The following is a 25,500-nucleotide window of genomic DNA, read 5'->3' on the forward strand; positions in this document are numbered from 1 at the left end:
GTATAGTATCCTGCATGGAAACTTGGACAGCTTTTGGGTTTCTACGCAGGATACTCGTAAGAACCACCTAGCGGCTGTCCCAGTTTTTATGCAAGATACTGTATACGGATCTTGATAGATTTACCAGAAATCAGAAAGATTGAAGAAGATTACATGAAGAAAAAAGATAAGGAGAACAAGAAAGATGCAGTTAAACGTCATTTACTTCCATTGAAGGAAGTAACCCAACACCCAAGTAACATTCCTGCTACACGCCCTACAGTTAAACGCAGGATCCAATGGGAAAAAAAGAACAACGAGGATAAGGCAGACAAAGAAAACATCCAAGAGCATTCTGTTACCGAGGAAGAACCACTTCGACTCGTTCAAGATTTTGTCGTGTTATAAAGTATTCAAGCCTACCCTGAAACACAATGTGTGAACAATTTTGAAACACAACGTGTGAACAATTTTGAAACACGAGTAATATATTCATTCATTTCCTTATTTCAATAAAGAATTATCAATACAGAATCATTCAAATGAACATTTTTCTTATTTATATAAAAAAAAATAAAACAATTTCAAAAATGGAATAAGAAATAGAATAAGAAATTAATTAGAAAACAATATAGTAAGAAATGTCAAAATAAAGAGCAGACTAGTTCAGTGACCGTGGAACTTATCTGTGGAAAATTTTTTGAAGAAAGCAGACAAAAGAAAATTGCTTGACAGCAACGCTCCTCCCCAATAGTGTCCGATTTTCCCCCACTTAGCATGTCCAATTTTACAAAAGACGATGGTCCTCAAGAAAAACGATTAATTATGTTTTTATTTTAAACACAAATAATTAAAAATTTATGGCTATGGATAGAAAAATGCATATTTCATTTCATTGTGTATTGCTTATGATCGTTTAACTATTTGTTTAACGTACAACCCAAAAAGTGTGTAAAAAATTACTTAACTGAAAAGTAATGATGCCAATTTTCTGATTTATAATAACATTTTAACTTGTTTTTCTTAACTTTATAGTATAAAAGGTGAATCAATTGCTGCCTGCCACTTTCTTATTCTCGAAAAAACTTAAATTTCCAATGTTTCTAAGACCATTGTTCTGAAACCTAAGATGTTAGTAAAAAAACTGCTGCCTAGGCATAGATTAAGTGAAAGACTACGAACGGCCCCAGATGACCGAGAGGATATACTCCGTGATGCTTGTAACTGCTACCAGGTTTGCGTCGTATGTTCCGGTACCATTTTTTATTGCATTTTCTTATATCTCTTCTTATCAGATGCATCCCATTCTTTTTATCCCTGGAATTAATTTTTTATTTATTGTACAATTTTTAGCACTCTGCTTTAAGGTTATTTAAAAAATACTTTTTTTCAATGTCCCTTTTCTCCACCATTTGTTGCAATGGTAAAGCGCTGAACTTGTTCGTCAATACGGAATGCCACAAAAATTGGGCATTACTAGTGTAGCGAAGCGTTTCCTTCATCCGCCAACCGATTTATACCCGGTGCCATAACCCGATTTTGGTTATTTTTAATTTCTTATAGATTACTTTTTGCAATGTTTACCAAGTTGCAACCAGCCCAGATAGGAATTTTTGTCCCAAGGCGGGACCAAAGTCGTGCGGCTGGTGCGGTGGGCACAGGGGAATCTCAAAGATGTCCCATTGCGAGCCCTTATTTGGATACGTTACTCATTTTTCATCTTGTCGGATACGTCATTTTTTACTCCCTCTCGTAGAAGTCTCTGATGCGTCCCGTTTTTATTTTTTGGCTCCTTCTCGACACTTAAAAAATTTCGGAGAAACTGTCTTTGTCTTTTCGCGGCAAAGTTTGATTCTAAAATCTTATTATTACCTTTATCTTCGAAATTGTATACATGAATTCGTGGCCCATCTGTACAATACTGGCTTCTCACCACGACGATCCGGGTTCGATCCCTGGTTCAGGTTGCATATTTCTTCAACAATGCTGTTAGTACGCTGTCGATTTATGTAGTGTTTCCGGTAACACTTTGCATACTTTGACAAATAAACTTGTCGTCCGGATATCCGGTTCAGCGTTCGTGAAAAGATGTCGGTACAGCAAACACTCATAACAAAAAGAAGAGGAAAGAAAAAAGGAACGAAATTCAGAGTCCAGAAAAAGATTTATTATTAATGACATCTTGAAATCCTTTTTCCGTCCCAAGTACGTCTAAAGTCCATCTAATGGGACGGGATAAGGACCGCTATGAGATCTCGGCGAAGCGGACATTGGCCATACGTAAAAGACGTCCTTGCAATGTAAACTTGGGAATCTGCTATGTGCCAGGTACATCTCAGACGTCTCAAAGTGACGTATTTTGGACGTCTATGGGACTGCACTGTGCTATCTGGGCAGCTGTAAAAAACATAGATCAATTCCTTAGTACACCCGTCTCCATAAATATGTGACTCTCCCAAACGGCGGGAAATATTGTAAAACCGCTGCAATTATTCTTGACTCTGAATATCATTGCAGATCCTAAAGAAAAACTTTTGCGTTCAGTACTAATACAATTATTTTCATATTAGGCAATTTAGCTCATTACGCAGAATATTGGAAATTCTGCAGTCTGAACATTTAGTTAGAAAGAAATCACTGCTAATTGCTGGTCCATATTGTTAACTTTGTGAATTGCAAGTCTCGGGACTTGATACGTACACTGATTGTCATAGAAGTACCATACCTTGCTAACAGTGATTCTCATAAAAATTTAACTTGGCCTCCTGTGGTGGAAAAGACACACAGGAAAGCTGTAATCTTAGCTTTCTTGTTTGCCAGATTATCTGGAAGTAATGAACCTATTTATGACTGCCTAAAAAATCTGATAATATCGTTAGAACAATGCGAAGAGTGAGTAAACATCTTTGAGAACCTTTGTACGGAATCTAACATTTTTGTTTCATTATAGGAACTCTGGTCTTTATGGTTATTTTAACATTCCTGGTTATCCAAAACCAATGCAAGTTGTGGGAAAATTTTGTTTTGTTCTAATTCTGAAAACTCCAATCCAATCACAATGCACACAAAAATTACAGATAAAAACACACATAGAATTTACTTGTTGGTTGAATTAGTATTCAACCATTGCCAACCTGGGGCCGTATTCTGAACTTTTATTGAAACCCAATCCAGCTTAGGATTGGTAGTTCAATTCTAAGTATACTTCAATCTCTATTCTGGACAGTTCTGGGTTCAATCCAAAGAATCACTGGATTCTAATTTTGGCCCTTCCAATCTAATATTTATTAGGAAACATTTTCCTCCCTTTTCACACCTAATCTTCCTTCAAAAGCCTGTTTGGCACACACAAGCAGTCGAACTTTTTGTTTGGCGTGTTGTTTACTTGCAAAGTGCAATGCAAAGTGAAAGTGAAATTCCTGTGTGGCAATGTTTCAAGTGCCTTACATTTTAGTATGAAAACATATGGCGGAAGAGCCAATGTTTCCAAACTTAAAATCTATTAATTTGCGAATAAAGTGCTTTTCACAATGATTTAAAAAAAACCATGATGAAAGCTTGTTATTCCGTCTACAAGAGGATTTTTTAAAGTTTTTCTTTGCGATAAACGTGAGTTATCATAAAAAAGGGGAACACTTTGGTTCGTAAACCGCCGTACTAAAAGCGCGGAAACACTCGTCGTGTTTCCAAACTTAGAGTGGGTACTGTACATGCAAGTGTTATATAAGACAAATTTATAAACATTTGGGCTTGATGAGAAATAATAACCAGATTTGGATGATAACATCGAAGAAGACAAATTGTCTGAATGCATGATGCCTAGGACAACAGTGCCTGAAACTTCCGTTCAAAAAGATGCTCGAGCTCGAAGCCTTAGCTTTGAAAAGAGAAAAAAAAAATGCTAACAATGTTTTTTGGAAGAAAATGACGACACATGATTATGAATCAATTTATCTCTGGTAATACCGTTTATGAGAATTTATTCTCTTTGTTGTCATGAACATGGAAAATATAAGAAGCGAAGATCCCCCATGATTTTCTGGACAGATTGCCATTGTTTGCCAATAGAATTTAGTTATTTTCCCTGTTCGCAAATGAAGCATCTTGACAGGAGAGATTTCTTTCACGTAAATAATTTAACTGAGAGTCAAAAATGTTGATTTCTGTCGTGCTTTTCACGTATAGTGGGTTTTAAACGGCCAATTTGGAATTGCCAAGATGTAAACAGAAGAGGAAGAAGAAGTAAACGAAGCAGTGGAAGAACAACAGGTATAGCCGGGGAAATACATTCGGTTATTTTTTTCGTGAATTTCTCTTTAAATTATTTTAAAAAAATTTCCACCCTAGCCTCCATATCACATAGTAGGTTGTGCAACAGGTGATGTCAGTTTCTCACTCAGTCCTTTTCCAGCGTAGACAGAATTGACCTGTGCTTTCGTGGCAAAATGAAAACGTCAAACAAAAATTCTTATTTGTGACATGGATGTTTTACGTATAGTTTAAGCCTTGATAATTATTATCACAAGTTAGAATCTGTTGCTACTTACGATGCAAAATCAGCATTTATTCAACGCATTGCAATCGAACTCGTGTCAGTCGTACGCAGAGCCCCTTTTTCAGAAGTTTTCTGCATCGTATTCCATATATACGAATACGACAAACGTATTTCAGATGGACTTAAAAGACAGCCTTACATTCACGTATTCTGATATTCCAGAGATTACAAGGTCAAAAAAAGGACTTCTAAAAAATTTCTTCTGTTTTAGGAAGTTTCCAGGTAAGCAATAAAAGCATTTCATTGTTAATATGTAATTAAATGCTTGTGTTGTTTGCAGGTCACAGGACTTTCAGCAGATGTACCGACTCACATGGGTGCTGAAAATATCTACATCGTGGAAGGGGACGCGGGATTCATCAAGAAAACATGGTCTTATTGTCGAGACTCATAACCTGTCAAACCTGATAACAGTGTGAGAGCACGAACAAAATGTCATATTGTCCGTGACCTTCACATGCCGCTACCACAGGGATCTCTAATGATGAGATTCAGTCCCAAATTTTAACAGCTACTGAGTCAGCAGTTGCAGGATCAGCAGGTGGTTTGGCAATAATATCCGCAGGTAAAAGAATTGCAAACGAGTCAGGCAAAGTAGACGTCTCAGGGTTACGACAGTGGATTACAGCGAAACCGGAGTTATGCCAGGAATTCCAAGCGTTATTACATTCAATAAAGTTCAAGGAAGTAGTTGAAGAAGCAATCGGACTTGTAAATGAAGATTTGAGATGATCTAATTGGAAAACATGATTGAAAAGTAATAAAGATCATTGCAAATACGATAATTCATATTACGACGTACACGTAGACACTTCAGTAATTTGGCTAAAAAAAATTTGACATTTCATGGTATAGATAAAATACGATTATTTGAAGAATTAAAAGCAGTAGTGGATAAATCAGTAATTAAAATTAACAAATTATGGTTTTATGGGCCATCAAACGCTGGAAAAAGTTAATTTTCCAATAGCATTGTAAAATCATCTAGATTCTATTGTAATATTATGGATTTTGACGAAAAAACTTCTTTTCCATTGAATGATGCACCCGTTAAACGATTAATATTGATTTATGAACCAGATATTGGAGAACTTAGAATAGAATTTGTTGAAAATATTATGGAAGGACAAGCCGTAGCAAGTAATAGTAATTAATGTAAAAAATAAAAAAAGGGGGGTTACTTTACCACGCACCCCTTTAGTATTTTGCTAAAACAAAGCATTATATCACTATTGCATGCAAGAAGCAACAGTTATTAAGAACCGTTGCTACATGTTTTCGTTTTTTACTTGTGATGAATTCATCGATTGTAAACAAAATTACATCCATTACTATAAATAAAAAATTTTTATAATCAGCCAACTGACTTGACAAAACAATTACTAAATTCGGTAATTTTACATAGAAATTGGAAAAGTGATATGTTTACAATCAGCTTTCTGATTTATATTTAAATCACTTTTGTATGGCCCGTTATGAGTCAAGCTAAATTTGCCACCCCACATTTCACTCATAGTATGATATCTAAGTCCTAAAAATTAAATATTAGCTACTTGTTGTGGAGTATAAGTAGCGTCTGCATCTTGCCGAGTAACAAATCATCAAAACAAAATTCTTTTCTTGGGTTTTTACGTAGTATGGCCAACCCATAATGGGAAATGTAAGTGGTCTTTCGGTTAAAGCTTGGTCTTGCATAGATTCGTAAAGACGGTCACCATTACAATTGGTACCATCAATTCCATCCATGTCTGTAGATAACTTGTTTAATTATGGAAAAAATTTTCTTGGGGCAATAAAATTAAAATTACTCTTTTTTTTACCAACACGCACTTTTCTTCGATCATCATCAGATTCATTAAAAATGATACTGGTGTCCAACCTTCAGCTGTATCCATTCCAACGCCTGCAGTAATTGACCCAATTTGATTTTTAGCGTCGTATATTCAATTATAATCTCTTTCTCTGTCATATATTTTCCACATAATGTTTTGATCTCTGTGTTTTTAAGGCCAGGTCCACCATCAGTATACGCTAACCTTGTTCCATTGATTGTTTGATTTCCTTGTGTCGAGGTGCATGAATTTGAATTGAATCACCTAAAAATTTACATTTGTTCCAAGTAATTTTATCCAAATCACATTTTCCTTTGTTATCTAAACACATTGCAGGTATATCTAACGAATACATTGGGCAGCAACCCTTTTTGCGTAAATAAATCAATCTAACTTATTTTAACCTCCATCCGCTGTAGATTCTACAATTCCAGTACGTTTTGCCCATTGTCCTTCAAATATAGAATCACCAACCGACCAATTCAATAGATGAAAATCACGAATAATAACATCACAAGTAAAATGTAGTTTTAAAGTGAAATAAGACTCCTTGTTGGCCCAAGATCAATAGACATACCACCTACCAATTGCATTTCTTTGGAAGACTTTAAAGAATCTGAAGTTGAATTAGTTCTTCTTGTTATTGTTGCAGCTCCTACTGGTGCTGCAGCAGTGGCAGTAGGAGCTGCCGCTTGATTATTTCTTTGATTTTCACTCATTTCCTCAGATCTTTGTCTGTCTCTAGCACTCGATAGAGCTTCTTCTCCTACACGTCTGGCTGTCTCGGGGCTTGCAGGACGAATTTAACCTCTTCTTCATCGGGTCAACGAGTTACTTCATCAGGATCAACATTTTCAACATATTCTGTCAACCGTGGTTTTTTTCCTCGTATTCTTCCTCAGTATTATCTGTTCCTGAATGTTTTTAACCATTCTACCAGGTTCAAGTGGTTGCTTTGCTATTAACTGTTTTGCTGCAGCCTCTGCTTCTTCTGAATTTCTATGGATTGTCTTGATGGATCTTCTAATGTGGACCAGAAAGAGTAAACAGGTTTCCAATTAATTCCTTTTTTTATGATCCCTTGATTCATAACTTTTATGGATTGTATATGGGACATTTGGGACATCGTATTAAGATTTTGACTTCAAAGACCGTAGCACATCGGTTACACGTGATCGTGAACGAAATAAATTGACTAAATTTTGCCATCGTCTCCGTGATAATTTATAATAAACGTACCAGCCGATTTAATATATTGGAACATAAACATTCCTGGTACCCATTTCTCTATTAAAGTTTCACCTTCATATGTTTTGTATTCTTTAAAAGCAAGATATCTTACATCTTCCTGACCTGTAGCTTGGTGTTTTTTCCACCATTCCTTAACGTCATCAAATGTGTCTATGGCATCGTTAACAGCAACTTTGTCTCTGTATTCTTTTCTATTTAATCTTGTCTGAGCAAATGTTTTATTCTATTTAAAATTCCCTAAATTAAAGGTATCATCTTTTGTTTTTCGAAATATTTTATTAGTTTTATTAGTTTTATTAGTTTGTACGATTATTGGTTTGTGGATCGCAAGCAGTGTTTGATGAATGGTTCATCAAACTACATCTGAAAAATTACAAATTATTCTCTCTTACCTGGGAAATCTTATTTGTTATTTTTTTCATAAAGATTTATACATAAATAAACATACTTTTCACACTTCTGACAAGTTCTCCGAGTTTTTTTCAATAATTTCCAACATTTTGATAAATTCAAAAAGCCTTTTCTAATTATTAAATATCTTGGAATTGAGAACTTGGGGTTCAAAAAGTCGAAAGATTTGCAAGTTTTTTAAATTTGTAATTGAAGGGTGCCGGTATGATTACCGGTAAGATTACCGGTATGATTACCGGTATGATTACCTCCTGTCTCACCCATGTATGGTATGGTCAGAACAGCCATTTGACACCAAAGAAATTATCATTAAATTTATTTTAAATGAACTTTGTTTATATCAAAGTAGTTAATTGATGTATAAAACCTTGGAAAAAAAGTAAACGGAAATTAAAAAATCGTAATTTTAAATACTGCATTTATTTTTCAAAATGCTTGTAACTATAATAAAGTGTTGTTCTAGCCGTTTCCAGTTTCTTTCTAGTTAGAAAAGCATCAGCACACCAAGCTGCTGCAAAATGTTTATCACAAATACAGATCGTTGAGCATTTTTTTTATTAGCCTTTATAGAGTTCTGAACGTTTTGTAAGGGTTTAGTTAGATATTTCAAATAAAAATGCACATAATTTCGTTTGATACTGATTGAAAGAAAAATGCAGAAAGAACAATTTCTGAGAATCCTAAGTTTAACACATTACTCATTAAAAAAAATTATTTCGTGTACACCGTACGCCCCATTAGGGAATGAATAATTAGGTATTATATAAGGTAGTTTATTTAATATATATATAAGGTACGAACCGTATGCTGAACCATATGCTTTATGTGCCAGGAATAAAGCAGAATCCAGTTCGGTTTCATTCAAGTTCACACTCTCATTATCTTCGGGGGAGTAATCACTATCTGTAGCAAAACCGTCGGACAATAAGTCATCTTCATCCAAGATTTCTTGATCCTCTTCTAAAGGTATGAATGTTAAAGAATTTCCTCAATATTATCATGGATTTGTTATACCAGGACAATCAGGACATCTTATGAAAATGGAAGAATGATTTTTTTGTTCTTCAATATATGCATTGTTTATGTTTGAAATTGAAGAAAAAATTAATTATTTGTGTTGAGATTTTAAATTTAAGTGGCATACTAAATCTTACCACACACAAAAGAACCATTATAAAAATTTTCACTTTCTGGAAACTTCTGTTCGCTGTCAGTTTCTGCAAATAAAACTAAGGTAATTTTTTCAAGCAAAACTTAAACTTTGACATTTTTTTGAAGGTTTTAAAGTACGATTTACCAGATTCATCTTTCATCTGACCTCTACATCTTCAATTTATTATCTTCCAAACTCCTGTTCTTCAATTTTCGCCTTCCAATTTTGTCACTTGATTTAAAAATGAAGAAACAATGATTTTCGGAGAGATTTTTAATTGTGAATCTTTCGTTATTTTGTACCAATTTTTGTGTAATCATGCTCAAGTAATGTTATCAAGTTTATTTCTGAAAATATAAGACGTATGATCTATTTTTTTGCTCAAAAAACCATTTTTGTGTGTAACACATTGCATATTGGGATACCGGAAATTTTAGAATCAGTCCAGCTAATACATTTCATCAACTAACCCTCCCCCTAATTATTTCAAAAGAATAGGGAGACAAACTATTTTTTATGAATAAATAATTTATTTTCAGGTAGCGTGTTATTTTACAAGATACTGATGTATCTTGTCCAGAAAATTGAAAGTCAAAAGGCAAATATAAATAGATTGGAAATAAGTAAACTGTTAAAGTGCCCATGGTCTAGTGGTTAGGGCGTCAACAAAGTAGGATGCTTGAACTATAAACAATATGATGCATGGGATAGTGACAAAGTGATCATTGAGTTCCCCCTAAATGATAAGTGGGACACGGTTTGTAATATAGATACGAGTTATAAAACCAGTGTGCTTCTTTATAAGCGAACCCGTTGGAAGTGAAACGGTTGTTGAAAAGGCCCCATAAAGTGGAAGTCTTCCAACGAATCGAAGGAGCAAGAGCTTGTCTTCGCATCCATCATCGCATTATTGAAACTGAACTTCTCATCTAAAAGATTCGATTGTTTTTATGTTTATTATTATCCTATTATCTAAATTTCTTCAAGAATATGGGATGTATACGATAATTTCTGAAAGTATACCCATCAAGGTTCCTTGTCAGTGGTTCAAATCCTTGAATTCGTTATTTTTTTAATCGTAGACTTAATTATAACCATTTTTAATTCGATTCCTGAGACATTAATAGGCTAAAAATAAAACATTTAGGTTTTTTGGGTAAAAAAATCAATAAATAGATAAGCTGAATCAGCAGCAGAGTGCAACATTGATTACTTTGTGTATTTACAGATGATGAATGCGAAGCTTACTGCAAAAAGTTTGAAATTGAATCATCAGACTCTGGGGATGATTCTAAAAACAATGATCATCCCATCAAAGGTACACCTGTGAAATATTTTTTTTTTTAATTAAAGAAACAAGGAATAATTAACTTACAAAAACAATGCAGATTCTCAAGAAAAGGAAGAGGCGGTTGACTGGTAAAGGAAGATGGGGTCAGCATCACAGAAGAGAGCAAAAAGGACTAAGTGGGAGAAGAAACATTTGGATAAAGTTAATCATCCAGCCAAAAACGCACCCAGTCCAGCCAAAACTTCAGAGGACTTTGAGGAAAGTGAGTTATGCAACAGCTTCTCGGATAATTGCAGCACGAGCGAGGAGGAAGAAGAACAATAAAATTGAAAAAAAAAAAAAAACAAACAAACAAAAAAAGAGAATTTTTTCTCTTTTTTTGTTTATTGAGCCCTACCTTATAAATATTTTGAATAAGCTACTTTATATAATAATACCAATTTACTTTGTGTAATTACAGAAGATGAATGTGAAGCGTACTGCATAAAGTCTGAAATGGAATCACCAGACTCTGTTGATCCTAAAAACAACGATATTCCAATCAAAGGTATAACTGTAAAATATTTGAAAAAAAATTAAAAGCAACAAGGAATAATTAATTAACCAAACCAATGCAGATTTTCAAGAGAAAGAAGTGGTGATTGACTGGAAGAGGAAAATGAGGTCAGCAACACAGAAGAGGGCAAAAAGGGCTAAGTGGGAAAAGAAACATTCCGATAAACTTAATCATCCAGCTACTAACCCACCCAGTCCAGCCACAACTTCAGAGGACTTTGATGAAAAAAAGTTATGCGAAAGCTTCTCGGATAATTGCAGCACGAGCGAGGAGGAAGAAGAACAATATAATTGAAAAAGCCAAACATAACACAAAAATAAGAGAAAAAAACGTTCAAATTCCCGATTCAACCTTTTAGATTTCTGTACTGGTGTTCGTTATATTGTCAAACTTCCTCCAGTTATTGTTTACTTACATATTTTCAAGAAAAAGAAGTGAGGGTTGACTGGAACAGGAAAATTAGGTCATCAAAACAGAAGAGAGCAAAAAGGGCTTAATGGGAGAGAAAACATTTGGATACAGTCAACCACCCAGCCAACCAACCAACCACCAACCCACCCGGTCCGGCCAAACTTCTAGGGAATTTCATGACAAGGAGTTAAATGAACGCTTCCTGCTCATGAGCAGGAAGTCACTGCAGTGACAGAATCGGAGGGCAAAAATTAAAGAAACGGAGTTTGGAAGATGATAAATTGCTTAATTTGCTATTTTTGCGTAATTTGTTTATTTTTTGCGTAATTTCCGCATATTTGCTAGATTTGCACATATTGTGCGTAATTCACGTACTTGTTCTAGTTTTATTATTTCCGTACTTTTGTCACAAATTTTTTATTTAGTTTCAGTATTGAAACTTGTTGAAACCTAGCTTTTACTTGAGTTTTATTTAATTTTGTATATTTTTGCAATGCAATTTGCGTAATTTGCATTTTGCTTAAATTTTGCGTATATTGAAAGATGAGAAACTTTGCTAAAATTAACCTCATTCGGGCAAGGTGTACAGAAAAAAATTTAGTGTTAAACCCATCGGAGGCTTGCTATTTTGGTTTTCCCATTGGGAAGTTGGGTGTTCAAATGCTCCTTTTATTGACTAAGAACCGCTAAGAACTTCGTAATCAGCTTCGTAACGTACTAGCACAGACAATAATGGATAAGAAACGCATCAGTAAAAGCAATATTCATATGTGACAGCAATTTCCATATTGAAAAGCAATATAGAATCCATACATGAGGGTATGTTTTTTGCAACTGAAAAATTACATGACAGAGAAAATTGTGTGTGAAAAGTTTTTGCTCCTCCCCAAATCTAGAAGGTCTTAATTCTAATCAAAAAAATTCTTCTAACTGCCCCGTTGAACAAAGGGCTTGAAGGTGGTGAACATGGCCAGTACGAGAAAAGGGGGTGGAGCAGTGGTGCCAAATTAGGGGACGATTTAATTTCAAATTAATTTTTTTTTATTTTATTCGTTTTCTTCCTTTATTTCCCCTCTTGCAGAGTTGTCAAATCATTCCAAATCTGTATTTTGCTAATATCTTGAAATTTCTTTTATTTTTCCCACTTTGGATTTTTCATTTTTTTGTTTAAAAAATACTAATAAAATAATAATAAAATACTAAATTACATTGAAATTAAACAAAAATTGGAACTTAAGTTAATCTTCCAATTTTCTTTAACCCTGTATTTTTTAAATAAAAAATTTTAAATAAAAAGAAACCATTTAGCAGATAGTTAATTTTTTAACGCATTTTAATATGACGCCTTTATTTTTTCTTGGGCGGGTTTTACACAGAGTAAGAAAACATCGGTATAAATAAAGCTCATTAAAAAATCGCTTTTAAAAATTTGTTTTGGGTGAAAATGCTAAAATGACTGTACTACAAGGGGATTTGGGATGATGCGGCAGCTCTGCAATGTTGACAGCAAAATGCAACAAATGCACATGTTTTTGTGGCTTTTGTGGCCCAGTTTTAATGCGTGTTGGGCAAAATGTGATGCCAAGCAATTTCGTGCCATCGTTAGAATTAGAATTAACTCGATTCTGAATATATTACAAAGAATACTAAATATAAAAAAATAATATAAAAAATACAAATATATATTACAAATATATATTTCTGTCTGCCGTGTTCACGTCTCGTGAAATAAAAAAAACTTGTTTGTCGTCTCACCGTTTATTTTGTTCTCTGTGACGCGAGTAGTTCACACCAAACGACACAAGTAGGACATGTTGGTTATGATTAACCGATATTGACGAACCAAAAGTGTATAGCAGCGCATTGATTACGCAATGGGCCAATGACAAAGGTTTGTGAAGGTTAATATTAGACTTTGGTTGTGTTAGTAGATTTAGTCGATAAATATGGGATCATGATAAAAATGAATATACGTTAATGTTTGAAAAGGCTTTCTAAATATGATAACAAGTTTGATCGTGAGACTATAAAACTGACTTGGCAATTTATCCTTGCATTACGTTCATTGGTTTTGTTTTGTACGTTGTCATTTTGAATTCATTCGCAACATTTTTTGTAAAACTTTTCAAAATGAGAATTCACGGACCGGTCTTCTGTATCTGTGCTTTGCTGGCTCTCAGTACTACAGCTGTCAAAGTCGACTACACCGGGTATTTTATTTCATTTTACAGCATCATCTGTCCTATATTAGAAAATAATGCATTTTCAACAGCCATGCAAGGCACGATAATGTTTGTTTTCTACCAGCGAATCGTGTCATGTGTAACCGTTGCTCCCTATCTGTAAGAAAGTAGGAAAAATATAGCAATCAATCATGCAGCATCCACAAAACAAATTGTATTACTTTAGGATTAAAGAGCAATAAAATTTATTAATTTTGTCCTTTCAAAGTCATATGGTGATCCGTGTATCCCCCAAAACGGAAGAACAGATAAAATTCTTGAGCGATTGGGAATCGACCAGCTCTATTGATTTCTGGTCCCGAGCAGCTACAACTAAAACATTCACCGACATCCGCGTCAGCCCTGAATCGTATGCGCTTGGCTTATTATATACGTTAAAAATAATGCATTGTACATACTTTTGTTTAATGTAATGACGATGATAATAGGTACAAGCATGTTGCCCAAATATTGCTCGATAAAAAATTGAACCACAAAATTTTGATTTCCAATCTCGGAGAGCTGGAACGACAGGAACAACAGGAAATTGCTCTTCGCCGTGCGCTCTACAATGGTGACAAGGCCATCGATGTAGAAAATTATCACACCTATGAAGAGGTAATCTTTTAAATCCCAACTCTCTTGGTCTTTACCGACCCATATTTAATCTTAAGACTGAAATCATTTAAAAGGTGATGGCCTATTTGGCTGAGCTGGCCAGCACCAACCCGTTAGTTACCACCATGGTCGCAGGTTCCAGTATTGAGGGTCGCGATATCGTTCAGGCAACAATCAGCAGTGACCTATCCGCTAATAAACCAATCGCCTGGTTTGACTGCAACATTCACGCTAGAGAATGGATTACCGCAGCCACCTGCGTTTGGATTATTGACACGGTATGAATGGTTACATTTATTATTGCCAGGGTGTTAATTATTTGTTCGTCGGATTTCATTTCATTTTGTAATTATTATTATTATTTTTATTTTATTTTTTGCTTTCATACGTAAATAATGTAGATAACTACTGGATATGGTTCTGATCCGGAAATAACTGCGCTCGTTGATCAGTATGACTGGAAATTTGTTCCTATTGCCAATCCAGATGGGTATGCCTTCAGCTGGACCAATGTAAGTAGCTATAACTAAAAAATTTAAGTAAAATCCATAAAATCATTGATGGGTGAGACTCCGGTAAAAAAATTTGAATTTATTTTTTCTTTTTTTTTTGTAATAATCTTTTAAGTAGTAAAATCCAACAATTTTTTTTCTTAAAACCATTACTCATTCCGCAATGCTTATAGGATCGACTTTGGCGAAAGAATCGTGCGGTCAACCCTGGCTCTGTTTGTGTGGGCGTCGACCTTAACCGTAACTTCCCTGTTGGCTTCGGTGGTACTGGTTCCTCAAATGGTCCTTGTTCAGAAAGTAAATATTGCTTTTGCTATTTAAACCATGTATGACTTTAAAATTTTTTAGAAATCTGCTAAATGCCACTTTCTCCATCAGCTTTTCACGGAGCGGCAGAATTTTCCGAGCCGGAATCTATTACGCTCAAAGTATATCAAATTTGTTATCACCTTCACTAATTTGAATTCGACGATTAATCAAAAAATCTTTTGTACTTATTCGTCAAAAAAGAACCTGATTGCCGCCGATGCCGGAAGAGTGAAAACAGCCATCTCCATGCATTCCTACTCTCAATTATGGCTATCTTCTTATTCTTATTCAAGTGCTTTACCAGCGGAGTACCCCGAAATGGTAAGACGAGAAAAATAATTACCTTGCACCACAATATAGAGATGAGTCGAGATGAGTTTAAAATTCGTTTTATTTTTCCACTTTAGTTACGTGCCATGAGGGCTGGCGTCGATGCACTCACTGCTACTTATGGAACTGTATACGATTACGGTAGCACCGGCACTGTCCTCTGTAAGTTTCTAAATTCCTGAATGATTTTTCTTTCTATTACGCGTTCCAAAAATGTTTTATTTATTGTTAACCATCATAATTCTGCTTAAACCGTAGACATTGCATCCGGCACTACCACAGATCATTACTATAAGAATGAAGGGGTTGTACACTCGTACACTATTGAGCTACGTGATACTGGTCTGTACGGTTTTGAACTCCCCCCAAGACTAATTGTGCCAACAGCTACCGAAACTTGGAATGGAATCAAAGCCTTCATAAATGCCATTTAAAAAAACACCCGCAACGAAACAGATATAGCTTTCTTCATCTATACAGACACAATAATGATGAGAAATATGTATACACTTAAATGAAATAATATACCCTTATAAATGAATTTCGTCTTGCATCCTATTATTATTACATCACAAAAAGAACATTTATTTCGCTGAACATATAAATATTCCGTGGTTTCTATGCGAGATTTCTTCCCGCCAAATCTATTCAACATTATTAAAAATTTTAAATTCCCTTGAAGCCATTATTTAACCTCCTTATTTAATTTTCAGTATGGTATATTCTTATTTAGTTGCAAGGAACGATATGGGTTGTCAAAACGAATGGACGAATTAATCTATCACAATGTTTAGTTGCACGTCTACATCAAAATACACTTTATCTATAAAACGTCTCTTTCCTCGTGTCAACAGAAAGTGTATGTCTTATATATCAACGTTTTTTTCCCGTCGTTTTCTTTTATCGCAAGTCCGTGTGTGCGTCGCTTAACGTTTTACGTAAGTCTGGAGCTCGATTTTCGTTGACGTGGGTTACGGTACAGTACAGCAGACTGTACTTGGTTATGGTGATGGTTGGGCCCAATTTAGAACAGTCTAATTTTGATAGCGCTAAAGCAAATAATCGAAACTTTGTTGTTGTTGACTTGTTTACGTTCTAAAGTCGTCTCGTTCACCATGGACCAATTTTGTTTGTTGACAGTTGATGGTACAGCAGTACAAAAGTACATGAAAACAAGATTATCGTGCGATAACAGATCCGGCTGATGTGTGATATTATTGCCAAATAGCAAAGAGAACGATCGGCTACATGATCTTTATCACCAGTTTCTACCGGTTGCGTGCTGAAGGTTACAAGTCCAGGATTCATAATTAAGTTTGAAAATGAAGATTTGCGTAATAGCACTCATATTCACCTTAATTTTAGCCATCTCTTCAGCGTCCAGAATTAATTATTCCGGGTAAAAGGTTTAAAATATAATTTTTAAAGAATAATGCATAAGTATACGAAATTGATTTAAACATTTGATGGGACCTTATAATCAAACTATTTTTATAGGAATTTAGTGTTACGCGCTATTCCCGAAACTCCTGAGCAATTAGAATTTTTGCGCGATTGGGAATCAACTAGTTCGATCGATTTCTGGATCTTGCCTGCAGCAGTCAAGCAATTTGCAGATATTCGCATCAATGCAGAATCGTGAGTCTTTACTCTTTAAGCCAATATATAATAAACTAACAGAATTATTCATTTTTTTGATCTTACGGTACGTGCGTTAGTAGATTTTATTCTAATTTTGCTATTCTTTCCCAATTTACGCTCACGTCACTCAGCTATTGGCTGAGAGAAACATCAGTCATAAAATCCTAATTGTTGATCTCGGTCAACTAGACAAAAAAGAACAACAGAACATTGCCCTACGCCGTGCACTCTACAATGGCAACAAAGCAATTGATGTTGAAAATTATCACACATACGAAGAGGTAAAAATATAACTCTTTGCCCAATAAATGACGTCATACATGGCTTTTACTGTTATACATTCGTTCTGCATAGGTGATGGCTTACTTGACTGACCTAGCTAACACCAATCCGATAGTTTCACTCAAGACTGGAGGTACAAGTGAAGAGGGTCGCGATATTGTCCAAGCAATTATTAGCAGTGACCTTTCTGCCAATAAACCCGTCCATTTCTTCGACTGCAATATACATGCCCGTGAGTGGATTACCGGTGCCACTTGCATTTGGATTATTGATCAGGTATTTTATGCATGAGTAGAATATTTTTTCTGATGTCCCTTAATAGCTCCTCTCCTTGATAAAACCGATTGGATCTTTAGTTTTATCAAACTGTGAAATTGAATATTTTCTAAACTTTTATGTGCATAGATTACAAGTGGATACGGATCCGATCCTGAAATTACTGCGCTCGTCGATCAATATGATTGGAAATTCATTCCTATTGCCAATCCAGATGGATACGCTTATACCTGGAGCACCGTAAGTATATAGACTTGATAAAAACTGTCTGAAAATGTGTGAAAATATCTTGTTCTAACTGAATTAAAAATCTAAAAGCATAGGATCGTAATTGGAGAAAAACTCGCATCGTTAACAACGGTTCCACGTGTATTGGTGTAGATGTCAATCGCAACTTTCTAGCTGGGTTTGGCGGTACTGGATCATCAGACGATCCCTGTTCCAATAGTATAAATTGTTTTCAATAGTTGTAATAGATTGACATTCTTTATTCCAGAATTTACAACATTTCTCTGTGATTAGCTTTCCGAGGAAATGTTGCATTTTCCGAGAAAGAGTCTAGCGCACTCAGAGTAAGTAATTTTTTTTTTATTTTTCAGAAATTATTAATTGTACGAAAATTCTATGCATGAAATCCATGGATCTTAATTTCTTATCTCGATAATTAATTAAAGGACCTTATTGCCGCTGACCGCGGGAGAGTGAAAACAGCTGTGTCCATGCACTCCTACTCTCAAATGTTTTTGTCAGCTTATGGTTACACCACTGATTTGCCTCCAGAATACCCCGAAATGGTAAAATTTGGTAAAATTTAAAATGTGATCGAGATATTTTCGGTTTCAAAAACATGTTGTGATTATAAATTATTTTTCTCGTCAGTTCCGTGCAATGGAAATCGCCGTCGGTGCGTTGACAGCTACTTACGGGACTAAGTACACGTACGGAAACACAGCAGTTACCATTTGTGAGGAGTTTGAGTCTTTTTCGTGAATAGTTTTTAGACTAATAAAGACGGAATTAATTTTAAAAAATTCCAATTATTTTCCAGATATTGCTTCTGGCGTGACCACTGATCATTATTACGAAAATGAAGGGATCGTTCATTCCTACACCATTGAACTTCGTGACTCAGGAACCTATGGCTTCCAGTTGCCCCCTGATCAAATTGTGCCGACGGCCATCGAAACATGGAACGGACTGAAAGCAATGATCAACGCAATCTAAGTGATGCACAGCTTCGCAAATTAAGAAATTATCCACATGCGAGAGAATATATTTCGATGTCGGTCATAATACGGCGGGAATAAAATGCTATTTTTCGCTACTTTTGAAACCTATTTTCATGAAGAAATAAATACAATATTATGTTAGAACAGCAACCTCATTCTCTCGTTTGTGGTGAACACTCGTCTTTTATGGTTAATATCGCTGGTTGAATATAATGTTCAAAAATCAGTATGGTACATTTACATATTTTTTTACGTTTATCATTTCAAATATTATTGCAGACTGGTTTTTTTTTAGCTGATAACTGTTGTAGTGTTGTTTGCTGGTTACTTGTTGATAAGTGTAAATTTTGCTTTTTGGTTTGTTGTCAGGTCAGCAGTCCCGTGTATGAAGTTGAAAGACAACACGACATAAAAAAGAAGACAGAAAAATAGATAAGAGTATATTTTGTGTTCGTAATTCATAATTATATAATATAAAATGCAACGCATCTTGCACAACCGTGTTCTACATATATAACAAATTAAGTGTGCCGCACAACTTTTATTTCGAACATCCATTTTCAAAAGCTTCGTCTTTTTGGTTAACTCTGGGACATAGGCAACATATTTTTATAATTGTTACTCAGTTGTCAGTAGCAGGCTATCAACTCACGATTTGTACGACGACAGGTAAAACGTAAAAGTGAAAGATAAGGTTCTCAAGGTGATCGATGGGATATGTCCTAACAATTACTTACAATTTCCAAACAATTCAGTTTCGACTTTTGTGTTTTTTGTTTCTCAGTCGTGATTAGTTCAGTGTAAAAAGAAAAACAAAAGAAATGAAGATCCCCATTGCGATGTATTGTGGATTGCTGCTGTCCATCGCAGCTGCGGCCAAAATTGATTACAACGGGTATTAATTTATTATCAAAGAAGAGATATTATTATTTACTTCTGCAATTTGTTATTGTTAAATGTCCGAGTATTTCAAAAAGCTTTCATTTATTGCTGATGAAGGCATGTGGTAATCCGAGCCTTTCCTAAGACAACGGAACAATTGGACGTATTGAAAGACTGGTCCACGCAATCCATTAGCTTCGTTGATTTCTGGTTCCTTCCGACCAAAATCGGCAAATTTGTTGACATTCACGTCAGTCCCGAATGGTACAATGCATACTGTTAAATTTCTAAATAACATTGCTATGACCAATACATACAGGCATATATTTTAATAATTTTCCTAACAGGTACAGTTCCGTTGTCCAAACTTTAAAGGACATGAACATCTTTCACAAAATTCAAATCGCCGATCTGGGCGAGATGGAACGACAGGAGCAACAGAACATCGCTCTCCGCCGTGCACTCTACAATGGCAATAAGGCCATTGACCTCGAAAATTATCACACATACGAAGAGGTAAAAATTCACTTTTTGCCCAGAAAATGATACATGGCTTATTATATATTTTTCACAGGTGATGGCTTATTTGGCTGATCTAGCTAACACCAATGCGTTAGTTTCGACCAAAATTGGAGGTTCAAGTCAAGAGGGTCGTGATATTGTTCAAACAATAATCAGCAGTGATCTTTCCGCTAATAAACCCGTCCTCTTTTTCGAATGCAACATGCATGCAAGAGAATGGATCACCGCCGCTACTTGCATTTGGATTATAGATCAGGTTAACCATTTTCCAATGATCTTATTTATTAATTTCAATTTTTTAATTATTAATTTTTTAAATTCAACTAACGCGCTTGAATTATTAAAATATTTTAGGGCGACACATAATCACATTTATCAATGTATTTTCTTTTTAGATAACATCCGGATATGGTTCAGATTCGGAGATCACTGCACTCGTTGATCAATATGATTGGAAATTTGTTCCAATCGCAAATCCAGATGGATACGCATACACCTGGAGTAACGTAAGTAGTAAGCTTATTATTTTGCTCACACTGAACAATGAGGACATATTTTTTTCTGAAATTAAATTTTTTCAAGGACCGATTATGGAGAAAAAATCGCGTTTTCATCAACGGGTCAACTTGTCGCGGTGTCGATGTCAACCGAAACTTCCCGATTGGTTTTGGTGGCTCTAGTGGTAGCTCTGACTCACCATGCTCTACTAGTAAAAAGAAAATTTTATTTTACTTTTTTTTTTAAATTTTATTGCATTAATTTGATTTTAATTGCATTTTAATTTCTACCTAACATTATCTATGTTTTATCAGCTTACAGTGGAGAAGTTGCGTTTTCTGAGCTAGAGTCCTGCGCAATTAGGGTAGGTAATTTTATCATTAAAAGGATTCCCTATTTGTTTGTTTGAATCAAATTTAAATACTAATTTCGTGCGCCACTCCGAAGGATTTAATCGCCGCCGACCGCGGAAGAGTCAAATCGGCCATCTCCGTTCATTCATACGACCAACAGTGGCTTTCTCCTTACGGTTATTCCACTGAATTCCCACCAGAATACGCTGAAATGGTGATTCGTTTTAAACGGCTTAAATTGCTGTAATGCAGATCTTTTTTAACATTTCCATATTCCTTAATTCAGCTGCGTGCCATGGAAATAGGTGTCAATGCAATTACTGCTGTTTATGGGACTCAGTACACATATGGCAGCTTCGCCACCGCTCTCTGTAAGTTTCACTTTTGTAATAGTGTGTAGGCTATATAAAGAATTCATCAGCAGATATCTTAATTGGCGTGAGGTAATTTGTTGCTGTTCTACTTTATAGATGTCGGATCGGGGGTCACCACTGATTATTATTACGAGGCTGAAGGAGTGGTTCACTCGTATACAATTGAGTTACGTGACGATGGAACTTACGGCTTCCAATTGCCGCCTGATCAAATAGTTCCGACAGCAATCGAAACGTGGAACGGGATCAAGGCTTTTGTTAACGCGATTTAAGTGTGGTGTCGACAGCTGCAGTTGTAGGTACCCGGTAAAAAAAAAATCTTGGATTTTCTGTTGAAACTGAAATAAAGATTGAAAATGTATCAGTTCAAATTTTTAAATGCGTAATACCTTGCATAATAGGCTACTAAAAAATATTTGAGCGTACGATTTTATAATATCGTCTGACTGTAGCTAAAGCAATTAAATTAGGCAACCATTTTTAATCAAAGAGAGATTGCTGGTTGAACACGCAACAACGGAAAGAGCATTTAACCTCCCTATTTGCTAATGTAATCTCGGATGTAATAAACAATTGAATATTTTCCACGAAAGACGCAACTAGCGCCTGTGTTTCGAAAATTAATTTATTTTGGTAAAAAAAAGACGGTATTTTAGTAAGAATAATGTGTGTATGCACCGCAACCCGAATTAATTTTAAACATATTCTTATTTATTAAATTTTCGTTGATTTGTTGAATGCAAACATATTGCGGGCTTTCCAATGGCGAAAAGTAAAGACACAGTGGGATACGTAGTAAAAACTGACATTCACCTTTAGCCAGCCTTTAGCCCACTTAATCTTGATTCTTCTCCCTTAAATAGATACTTGTAACAGATATTTAATGTGTTTTGTTCAATATACAAGTTCTTGGTGACCTATAAATATAAGAGATTACGATTTCTGTTTATAACGCTTAGCGCTTTGGTGGTGGACGTGAGCGGACGTGAGGTCTCCGAATAAGGGCCGAAGACCGTTATCATTATTTGCTTGTCCAAACGTCACGTAGGCTCTCTGGGACGTTGGCCGTTGGGATTTTATAACCTAGAGAGAAGTTCCATCTTTAAAATGACCACTCCTCCTTAAGGAAAAACCCTAGCATTTTTTCCCAGAGTTATTGCATAATAAGAAATGTTGACTCAGCGAGTCCGCGTCGTCTGCTTCTACACCAGATTGCGATTTTGTTTGTACTGAGTTGTTGACAAAAATGGTTCCCGGTCTTGTTTTACGATCACTGCACAATGGTAAAATATTCTGAAGAGCTATTGTTTAACAGTTCAAATATTTAAATTTAAATGATCCAGGTCGAAACGGTGGTTTAGTTTTTAAACGTTTGTATTCATGGACAGAACAGTCTTTCCCTAAAATTACGACCCATTATACCGTCCATCCAAGAGAAAAGGATGCACGATGGGAAGGTATATAAATCTAGCTTATGAAAATAAATCTCGTTTAATTAAGTGAAATGGCAGTACAGTTTGTTAATTAATATTCACCAGGTGTGGAATGGAAAGAGCAGTAGATGAGGTTGATGTTGTTATTGTTGGTGGTGGACCTGCTGGTATGTCTGCTGCAATACGACTAAAGCAACTTGCTGCACAGCACGAGAAAGAAATGAGAGTTTGTGTTGTTGAAAAAACTGCAGAAATAGGTACTAGATTGTGACACCTGATTAACCCAAGTTCAGTTTAAATGTTGGATTACATAACAAGTGATATCAGGCGGACATACATTATCTGGAGCTTGTTTGGAACTTGGGGCCTTAAATGAATTAATTCCTGACTTCACACTCCTGTTACTGAAGATAAATTTGCTCTTTTAACTGAAAAGCACAGAGTTCCACTACCTATATTTCCTGGTAATTTAAGACTTTAAACCAATTAGCTGCTGTTGTTGAGTTCTTATGTGTGCTATGTCTAGGTTTCCCAATGCATAATCATGCCATGATTGTGAGACTAGGCTAGTTTGTTCAGAGGCTGAGTTTCTCAAGCGGAAGAGTTGGGTGTTGAAATTTATCCTGCATAGAGCAGCATCTGAAGTTCTTTACCATGAAGATGGTAGTGTTAAAAAGGTATCGCCACTAACGATGTTGGTATACCAAAAGATGGTTCTCCCAAGGTAATGAATCCAAATGTCAACTCCGCTCTTTTCGAACGTTGCATTCTTAATGTTAATTTAATCCTCAAATAGGATACATTTGCCAGAGGCATGGAGTTACACGCTAAATGCACAATCTTTGCCGAGGGTTGCCATGGCCACTTGGCCAAAGGAATTTACAAAAAATTCAACTTACGCACCGAATGTGAACCACAAACTTATGCAATTGGGTTGAAAGAATTGTGGGAAATTGATCCTGCTAAGCATCATCCAGGACGGATAGAACACACTGTCGGCTGGCCATTGGTATGTATTTGATTGAACTAACTCTCCTGTATAAACACGCGTACTTAATTCTTCTTGTATGGTTGTAGGAGAGAACGACATACGGAGGATCATTCCTTTACCACGTAACTGATGAAAACAAGACCCCTCTGATAGCTATGGGCCTCGTTATTGGACTTGACTACCGTAACCCATTTATTAGCCCGTACAAAGAATTCTAGCGATGGAAACTTCACCCTTCCGTCAAACCAATATTAGAAGGAGCGAAAAGGTATAATCCCTTTTAAATTTTCATTTCCACTGAATTGATTATCGTTTTCCATTAGGATTGGTTATGGAGCTCGTGCTCTTAATGAAGGAGGTTTGCAATCAATTCCAAACTTGACTTTCCCGGGAGGTTGCTTGGTTGGCTGTTCACCTGGATTCATGAATGTCCCGAAAATCAAAGGAACACATAACGCTATGAAGAGTGCCATGTTAGCAGCTGAAAGTATATTTGACACCATAAACAGCGAAATACCACAAGAAACGGTCGGCATCAACCCCGTTGTCTACGAGGAGCGCATTCGCAACAGTTGCGTGTGGAATGAACTCCAAAGCGTCAGAAATGTGAGGCCGTCTTTTAGCTCTTCGCTCGGATTATATGGCGGGCTTTTATACACCGGCCTTTTTTATGTTCTCGGTCGAGGGAAAGAGCCTTGGACTTTTACGCATCACGATAGACCACCTTGAAATATTGGCTTTAAACAGATAGATAATCACTTTTTTGTTCGCAGGAGCCGATCATCGAAAGCTAAAACCTGCCGCTCAATGCCAGCCCATTGATTACCCCAAGCCAGATGGAAAAATTACTTTTGATTTACTGACTTCAGTGGCCTTAACAGGAACGAACCACGAAGGTGATCAACCGCCTCATTTGACTCTGATGGACGACACGATCCAAATCAAGCAAAATCTAACTGTATTTGATGGTCCAGAAGGTCGCTTCTGTCCTGCTGGTAAAAAATTTTCCAACTTGTTGTAATGACGTAGTCTTGATTCAAATGATTCTTAATCCAGGTGTTTACGAATACGTGCCAACGGAAGATGGGCAGGGTAAAAAGTTTCAAATTAGCGCCCAAAACTGCATTCACTGTAAAACATGTGACATCAAAGATCCCAGTCAAAACATCAATTGGGTCGCTCCCGAAGGAGGTGGCGGACCTGCATACAACGGAATGTAAAGAGGGCACTCGGCTTCGTTTGACGGATATGAATTTTAAATAGGCCTGAATAACTCAGGAAAAATCAATGCAATTTTTTTTTCAATAGACCTATCAACTCATTTTATCGAAAATTTCTCCATGCAAGTCTGAGTGACTGAATCAGGATCTTTAGCATTGTTTAAAAGAATGTTAACCTGATTAGAGAAATGCTATGCTGTGGTGTCCACGACTTCTGTTTGAAGAAGCATGCATTTTGCATTTATAGGCATATTGAAATACATTCTACGGAAATTAATCAGGATTTTATAAAATTTGTCTTCTAATTAATTAATTATAAATTCTCTGTTTATCGTTAAAAAATTAAAACATCCTAAGATGCCGCCGTAC

At 35.8% G+C, this 25,500-nt stretch overlaps 3 protein-coding genes and 1 pseudogene across 5 annotated transcripts; all 4 read left to right on the forward strand.

Annotated features, from left to right (window-relative positions):
- The first annotated feature begins 13,488 nt into the window (after positions 1-13,488).
- Positions 13,489-15,971, forward strand: LOC124342422 (carboxypeptidase A1-like). Its single transcript, XM_046795414.1, has 10 exons — positions 13,489-13,649; positions 13,891-14,031; positions 14,111-14,279; positions 14,354-14,557; positions 14,681-14,791; positions 14,965-15,088; positions 15,170-15,219; positions 15,302-15,421; positions 15,508-15,592; positions 15,689-15,971. Exons 1-10 carry the CDS (start codon positions 13,570-13,572, stop codon positions 15,862-15,864), a joined length of 1,260 nt encoding a protein of 419 aa, XP_046651370.1. The 5' UTR covers positions 13,489-13,569; the 3' UTR covers positions 15,865-15,971.
- A 632-nt stretch (positions 15,972-16,603) lies between these two features.
- LOC124342423 (carboxypeptidase B-like) lies at positions 16,604-19,002 on the forward strand. The gene is made up of 10 exons (XM_046795415.1): positions 16,604-16,829; positions 16,928-17,068; positions 17,184-17,352; positions 17,426-17,629; positions 17,759-17,869; positions 17,953-18,076; positions 18,152-18,201; positions 18,304-18,423; positions 18,509-18,593; positions 18,678-19,002. Exons 1-10 carry the CDS (start codon positions 16,753-16,755, stop codon positions 18,851-18,853), a joined length of 1,257 nt encoding a protein of 418 aa, XP_046651371.1. The 5' UTR covers positions 16,604-16,752; the 3' UTR covers positions 18,854-19,002.
- Positions 19,003-19,256: 254 nt separating this feature from the next.
- LOC124342421 (carboxypeptidase B-like) lies at positions 19,257-21,848 on the forward strand. Of its 3 annotated transcripts, none has more exons than XM_046795412.1 (11): positions 19,257-19,527; positions 19,643-19,753; positions 19,858-20,004; positions 20,088-20,256; positions 20,315-20,518; positions 20,658-20,768; positions 20,845-20,971; positions 21,075-21,124; positions 21,208-21,327; positions 21,400-21,484; positions 21,584-21,848. In XM_046795412.1, exons 2-11 carry the CDS (start codon positions 19,680-19,682, stop codon positions 21,757-21,759), a joined length of 1,263 nt encoding a protein of 420 aa, XP_046651368.1. In that variant the 5' UTR covers positions 19,257-19,527; positions 19,643-19,679; the 3' UTR covers positions 21,760-21,848. The 3 variants fall into 3 exon arrangements, with proteins under 3 accessions (XP_046651368.1, XP_046651369.1, XP_046651367.1); XM_046795413.1 differs by lacking the exon at positions 19,257-19,527 and adding an exon at positions 19,545-19,561; XM_046795411.1 differs by lacking the exon at positions 19,257-19,527 and having other exon boundaries at positions 19,579-19,753.
- A 1,155-nt stretch (positions 21,849-23,003) lies between these two features.
- On the forward strand, positions 23,004-25,408 carry LOC124342399 (annotated as a pseudogene).
- Positions 25,409-25,500: the final 92 nt, after the last annotated feature.

The sequence above is a fragment of the Daphnia pulicaria genome, chromosome 6 (genome assembly GCF_021234035.1).
Source record: "Daphnia pulicaria isolate SC F1-1A chromosome 6, SC_F0-13Bv2, whole genome shotgun sequence".
NCBI lineage: Eukaryota > Metazoa > Arthropoda > Branchiopoda > Diplostraca > Daphniidae > Daphnia > Daphnia pulicaria.